Below are 8,196 nucleotides of genomic sequence, written 5' to 3'. Positions count from 1 at the left end.
GAATTTTATATTTGTTCATATATAACTCTATCCATTTATTATACTATTGTAGTGTATTATACATTAAGTTACTTTTATATATGTACTAAGAGTAAAAGGCGACTAAGGTAATTTAGTGGTAAGGAGATGAGAACATCACTAAAAGCCTAACTGCAGTTGCTAACCCACCTGCCAAGTATGGCATCTATTGGCTAAAAACCCCTTATGGAGAAAGCCTATGTTCTGCAGTGGACATTTAACATTTGTTATACTATCAACTGTTGTCAATTATATAGTCTGTTTTAATAGATCTTAAAGAAAGCGTAACCAAATTTTGTTAAAGGTATCACAGGAATGCCTACTCTCAAAATAAGTAACAAATCGAAATATACATTCAATTAATCAACTAGTTTCTTAATTTTCAAGTCAATTCTAAGTCCCTCTTTTTTTATGATTTGATAATAATGTATCTAATTTATTTAAAGTTCAATTTGTATGTAAATTTTATTAAAGAACTCCAAATCAAAATTTCGGCCGGAGCCAATTTTGAATCCCAAATCAAACACTAATTTAGGCAACGAAATCGGGGCACCTTCTTAAATCCATATTTGTGAATTTAAATATTCCTTCAAATTCCATGCTGCCATTTTTTCTATTTTTTTTTATTGTTTTGCCAACTAAATAGGTAATGATACTGACACATATTTAAATATATCTTACAAACTAATATATATATTTAAAATAAGTTTAATTAATTGATCGTATTTGGTGATGACTCTGATGACAGCAGCTTGCCACAGCAACACCTGCACCTTCCTGTCCAAAAAAATTTATCTTAATGTTGAACAGCATGTTAGTGAAAATTTGAGGCACATACACCTTAAAACTTTCAGACTCAAAGACAATATTTACAAAATGCAAACTAGTTCAAATTAAAATCTCTTGTACACATCTATGTTAATAAGATAGGACTTATCATGATATAGTAAACAGTGTTAAAAAATTAGACGAATTTACGTGAAAAGAATCGTACCATTGTATGACATCAGACTCGGTAACCGAGTTGTGAACTGATAAAGCAAATAGCACACTATCAGGCAACACTGAGCGGTAGCAGCGCCCCGCAGCGGACGTCTGTCTACTCAGTGTACGCACGTTGACAGCTGAAACCGTCAACAAACCAGGAATAATATTCCACCGCACCACGGTCTGCTAACCATTCACGCTTGCGACGAAACGCGGAGAACACGTGGTCGACTATTATTAGCAAGACATGTCACATCGCGTGTGTTTTCAGTAAGTTACACAGTGTGACACCGTGGTCAACCAGAAGTAGCAGGCTTGTTAACACAGAATATAAATGTTCATTCCGAGTAACAGCGAAAACGTTAGCGATGAGCAACAACAGAAAGTGGAGGGAATATACAGTGGCACTGAGTGGTAAGAGTTTGTATTTATATAAATTCGGATTGAATATATACGTTCGGAAATATATATTGTGCGTCTGGTAAGCCGGCAACACTGAACCGGCTTTTTGTTTATACGCGTCGTGTTCCTGTAATTTGTAAATATCGTCGACTTTATTTGATTAACTCAAATATTTAGGTACCAGTTTTATCTCGATAAAATTTGTTGTACTACATCGTACAGAATAAAGTATACAAAACAATGAATGTCTATATAATTGACACTAATTGTGCAAATTATATTGCACAAGGATGAGGTCGGATTGCTACGTATCTTCTTCTGGATTGCTACCTCACTGCTGAGGATCATAATTCGTAGGCAGTCGTGGCTACCATATTTTGGCGTTGTGACATAGAATTACTCTAAATATTGTATGGATTTATAAATATTTTCTGGATTTTTATACAAATTAATTTATTTACATCCAAACATTGTTTTGTACATTTATGCGATAATATTAATACCTAATTAGTTAAGGAACTTTCAAAACGAAACTCGATCAGATAATTCAACTGTATATTTTATGCATATTAATTACGTGACATCTTTGCTAATTCTGAACAAATAAAAAAAAATCTGTTTGCAGTTAAAAGAATTTACTCCAATTTTGGTTTCATATTTATTCTATAATATTTTTAGTAGTTTTAGAAGCAAAATTTTATTTGTTTTTATGCCTACAATAAACACTCAATAGATGTTTATACACAACAATAAATGGTCTATAAATATATACAATGATGTATAAAGATAACAATAAACGTTGTAAAAAAATAGTAAGTAACCAGTTTGAATACGTATTGTTATTTTTTCTATTTTTGCACTCTTAGAATTCATATGTAAATTAAAATCTATTCAGAATATAAGAATCTGCTACACCTACACTGAGACTTTTGTCATACTAGTGTCTAGCAAACAATACCATATACAAAGAGAGGTAAACAATAACAATTTAGCGTTTCCGAAACTTATGAATAAAGCAAAAAATAAGAATAAATGTAAGTAGTACTCACGCTCTAAATGCTCCGTATCGTTATAAATTAACGTTCGAGGACACTTATGGCTATAGCCGTAAATAAGAATTAAATTTCTATTAGATTTAAATTATTTTTTCTTTTTTTATTCCAATAAAGCATTTTTTAATCAGTACGCCGTACGGTGTACTAACAAACACAAACAAACAAACTTTTATGCAAATTATTATAAATATAACCTAGGTATTTTATATAGCAATCTGAAGCAGCATAAAACTTTCTTAAGTTTTTCTTCATTCTCGTTGGTGTATCATTATGAAAGAAGCATTCAAACAAAATTGTTAAACCTAATATACCTAGAATTAATAGGGAAAGTAAGAAAATTTTAAATTTAATTATGTCTTTATATTTTTTTAATAACTAGATAACTAATCTTGCATTGTATTATTTACGTATTCATTGAAAACTGTTATTTTATTCAGATATTTCATATGTATTGCTACTTTAAAAAGTTATACCCTACTTTCTTAATAGAGAAAGATATAGGCTACTTTTTATACCGATCACGGATCATACCCCAATAAAGCGGACAAAGTCACAGGTAAAGGCTAGTAGTAACAAAAAGAACCCGTAGAACATTTTTTATTGTATTCAATAATATCAAGTCGACCACACCTTATTTGATTCAGTTCAACAAAAACTTTTAATCCAATTTTAGAGGGAGCCTTCAAGAACGTATTTCAACTATTAATTCTGTTAGACATTTTTGTAAACGTTATCGTTTTAAATCTTTGTTTAAAATTCTGTGAAAATCATTAACGCTTCATGAGTTAAGCTCTGACAATAGATCGAAAAATGGATAAATATTTTAAAGTTATAAGATTCCGTTTTAGATATTTACGTACGGAATCCAAAAATCAAATAACACAACGTAACCTTGATCTTCGAATGGTGACATTTATCCTACAATCGTAACGACATTGTTCAATTAGTATTATCATATCTACCTTATGTTTATATTAACAACTAGTTACTTTTTCTGCATACATACTTAATAGATACCTACTAAAATAAGCGCGGTAAGTATATACCAATTACGAACAGAATTTAATTATTATTTTTTTATTATTATTGTAACTATTGTTTTTATAACAAAGACAGTAATTATATATTTTTTTTATTTGTAGAAATAATTGTACTTTAAGTTGTTGTCAGTTAGGTATAACCTAACCTAAAATTTTATAATAACATTACAATATTTTACAGATTTCACATCTGTAAAATATTGTAATGTTAGTTGTTCAGAGGAATAGTTTTTACAAAGTTGTCTGGGTGGACACCTCAGTCCCACTCGTATTCCTACCGTCAAGCAACTATGCTTGTGGGACTATATTTCAACTTTAGAGTAAGATATGGTTATGAAATTACTGGGTACAGAGGCACAACACACTGTAGTTTTCGATAACGTCGCCGAACATGAGAGGCAATACCATGAGCGTCAAATTAAAATACCAATATCAAATAATTACACCAAACCCAACTGTAAAATGCATGTCGTGTACCTAATTAATATTCTGAATATTTATAATTCTAAAGCAATTTAAGAAACAAGCCAAGAAAATTTCAATGTTAAACGACTATTTGTCTCCTCAATAACAAAACGCAAATGGTACGTACAAACAGGTACGTGAGGATGTTGCTAATCCTTTTATTACCATCTATAACAATGCTATTTGTCATCAATCTGACAATATGTAAAAACAATGTATAGACAAAGTTTGTACCATATTTTTCCTTTTATAGCTAACTTCGAAAACGACACACACGATTCGCCTTTGCCCATAAACAATATATAAATCTGTAACGACTGTTAAGTACGTTATATAACTGGTTTTATTAAACTTATTAATATAATAATAAATAAATAATATAACTACTTAATATAATAAATTCGAAAGTTTGTAACGATGGATGGATGTTTGTTACTCTTAGTCGCAAAAACTACTAAACTTAACGTATATTTTACCCTGTAGTTCATGTTACTGTATTTCAGTTGAATTATATCATTATTTTTATGTTTCTGGTGCAATAAAGAGCTAAATAAATAAATAAACAGATTTAAATGAAATTTGGTGCACGGGTCGGTTTTATCCTAACTTAACACATACTTTATGTACTAATCAACGCGATCGGAATGGTAGGAAACAGCTAGTAGAAAATAGTCCTCTATAGAATATGCCCGATTTGCAATATACCAGAGGGAGACTTTTTACAAAAGTCGTTTCCTTGGGTACCTTTGTCCCGTTCATGTTTCTACCGTGAAGCAGTTATGTTTAAATGGCTGTGTTTCAATTTGAGAGTTTTTTTTAATAGGTGATAATGGAATGGTAACCTGCGCTATCAGTATACGCTGGCGGGGCACCAGTGAGAGATGATAGATGAGGATGAAAGCAGGTCAATTAGCCCATCGTGACGAATTCAACAAGAATTAGTAGTGAAATTACAGGGTATATAAAGACGAGTAGGCATAACACCTTAGTCCTCAGGAATGGCAATTCATGGGGGGTATCATGACTGAATACTCTGTTATATCCACGGTCACAACCCATGTCTATAGGCGACTATTTATAAAGGTGAATCAGGTGAAATTCCAATTCTAAGTTGCTTAAAAAGTCCGCATGTTTTTGTTAAAAAGTTATAATAGTTGTAACGACCTATCAACTAAGTATCAACGACAAAATGACCTATTATTTGTTACTTAAAAGTCACTTTTTGCTCGTATTTCTTACAGTAGCCGACGCTCATTGTTTAATGACAGTTAATTAATGGCAACAAATCAGAATTAACAAACATTGCAAAATATCCATTACCAGTTAAATATCGACTTGTTTGCAAATGGATACTGAGTAAAAAATGTAAAGGATTAAATTTAATACTCGTAAATATATAAGTAACTCAATGGGCGTCTTGTTGTCATACATTAAGTTCAAAATAAATAAAAGCGCGTAAGTATAAACCTACAAGTTTATGATTATTCCTCACTGGACCGATTCGATGACACAGAAATAAATTGAGGTCACTTTTGGGGCAGTGTCATATTTCCAAATTGGTTACGCCAAAGCTATGCAACCACGCCATAAGAATTTTTATTACCAATTGATGCATTGGTACTCCTCCCTTGTCTTTAATAAAGTTATATTTAGGTCAAACCTTACCAATCAGTATGGTATTATAGATTAGATCGAAACATAAAATATGTTACAATATATACTTTTATAATAATAAATATTTTATGTTTTGACCAATGTCTAAACAAGATGATAGATTACAAAATAAGTATTTTAAGTTAACTGTTTACTGTAGCTTTATGTATATATAAATCATTTAGTGAACCAATTTGAAGATTATTGCCGAAGTTCAACCCCTTTCCCACATGAAACGCTGAAACATGTGTCTTAGGTCTATATTGCAAACATAATTATATATGTAATGTATAATATACCTATTTCAGCAAACAGTTTCAGCTCAGCGATAATGAGTTAGACAGTCGGGATTTATCTATTTATAATATTAGTGTAGATATAGATAATATTCTAATTTGAATATACACAAATGCATGTATAATATATATATATATATATATATATATATATATATATATATATATATATATATATATATATATATATATATATATATATATATATATATATATATATATATATATATATATATATATATATATATATATATATATTAAGTTAGGATTTAGCCTACCCATTTACCAATCAGCCATTTAAACATCATGTGACAAACATCTATAAAAACAAATATTTGTATTGTTTTCTTTTATTAAGTATGTACCAATATCTAATATTATTTGTGTGCTGTACTCGTAAGTAATGCAACTAAATTCTATATCTATCTATCTACAAATTTTATAGATATATAAACACTTTATTTGAGTCATTCATGACACACGTTATAATATTTGTAGAATACCAACGAGTAAAAACAGTAATACTTGCTAAAAAAAAACAGCCCGTAATGATAATTGACCTGCAACACTAGGGATATCAAAATTGTCGATACTTACTAATATATATATAATACCTTCCTCCTTGCAGGAATTCAATCCCCCCCTAGACAAATGACAGAATCTGTTGATATTATTTTTTAACAGCACTCCCATACATAAGAACAAAACGCCGCGTGTAGCTCTATCGTACTATCTAATAAACGCGGTAGTGATAACATAAATATCGATTCTTGTATTACTGAAAAAAATTGTAACCCATCTGTTACAAATAATCATATAACTATTTAAAAGATTAATATCAAACCGATATCTCAAACCAATTGATATATAATTTTTTTATGCAACTTAAGATGTTAATATTGTATAAATATAAAAAAAATGTTTTATAATTATTTATTTATTCTATTTTATTTTGTATATATAGTTTATCAAACGATTCTAATTGTTACTAGACACACTATTGTATCCATTAGACTGAATTTTGGTCGTGTATAAGATTACGTAATTCTGACATACTCTATTGCTCATCCATCTTCAGAGACCTACTAAACTGGATATAAAGTTACCTACATTAAAGTCTATAAACATAAAAATTACATATACTTACTAATACTGAGTTACCATATTATAAAAATGGTTTAAAATTGAGCTCAGATAAAGTAATAGTTTTCCAAATCCGTTTATTACTAATGGAGTTATGAAGTAACACACAAAAAAAACAATCGAATTAAAAACCTCCTTCTTTTTAAAGTCGGTTGTGTAAAGTTATAAAAAAATTAAGAACGTAACACTTTTTTCATTTACAACTGTTTTACTGAACTAGATGTTATTTTGCGGAATTCCCTGTCACTGATTATAATCTGATTAAAATTATTTTATTTAATTCTGCTACCATTGGTATACGTATGACTGCCAAAACTCGAAGATTGATTTAAATTGATATTATTATTACCAGAAAATCTACAACTTTCCATATTAGCCATCAATCAAAGACTGACATTTCATTCACGCATTTTTTGCGTAAGTGTTCTGAATGAGGCAAACTGCGAATAAACGGTAAATAATAAAAAAAATAATGTGCTAAACGGCCAACACTAGGTTCCGAGCAGCGATCTATTATTACTTTGCCTGAAGTTGCCTCGTTTAGAACTGAAACACGTGTCGCAAAAGGTGCGTGGACGAAATGGCAGTTGGAAATTTATTAACAAATGTGGAAGATTGTATTTAAGTACGTTTATTTATTATCCATATTTAGTACCCACGGTAACATCTTTGTTTAATTTCAGTTTAAAAAATTAATGTATTTGTTACTATTAAAAGTACCTATATACAAAATCTAATTTTATAACTAGGTAGCTAAATATATTCCTAAATCCGTAGGTACTCATAAATATTACAGGTACGACTATATGTATATACTATATTATAATAAAACATTACGAGCTACGTCTTGCTTTGCCGTCTTGCGATAATTTTATTATATGTTTAGTAAACTTCGAAGCGAGTAAAGTGTTTACTTTTTCTATATCATCCAAATTGTAGCGACACAATAAATTAACACTGAACAAATTGCAAGTTAGATAAATGCGTGTTTATTAATTCAATATTTCCTTGTTTAATTAGATACCTATATTTCTTTAAATTAAAATCTATTGGAGTTCCCATAAGTATTATTTTTTATACCTCTCATTCTTTCTTTATAAATAATAGAAATTTTATTGAAAATTAATAGAATTTTTT

At 29.6% G+C, this 8,196-nt stretch overlaps 1 protein-coding gene across 1 annotated transcript in view; it reads left to right on the top strand.

The window, feature by feature from the left end:
* The first annotated feature begins 1,113 nt into the window (after positions 1-1,113).
* The window catches only part of LOC113518096 (facilitated trehalose transporter Tret1-like), a 29,786-nt gene continuing 22,703 nt past the window's right edge, over positions 1,114-8,196 (top strand). The window contains exon 1 of the mRNA XM_026902863.3: positions 1,114-1,419. Within this exon, the coding sequence (XP_026758664.1) occupies positions 1,374-1,419 (46 nt within the window). The 5' untranslated portion in view covers positions 1,114-1,373. The remainder of the gene's footprint in view (positions 1,420-8,196) is intronic.

The sequence above is a fragment of the Galleria mellonella genome, unplaced genomic scaffold (genome assembly GCF_026898425.1).
Source record: "Galleria mellonella isolate WM207_F2 unplaced genomic scaffold, CSIRO_AGI_GalMel_v1 utg132, whole genome shotgun sequence".
NCBI lineage: Eukaryota > Metazoa > Arthropoda > Insecta > Lepidoptera > Pyralidae > Galleria > Galleria mellonella.
Note: the sequence above shows the minus strand (reverse complement) of the source record. Positions and strands in the feature narration are given on the sequence as shown.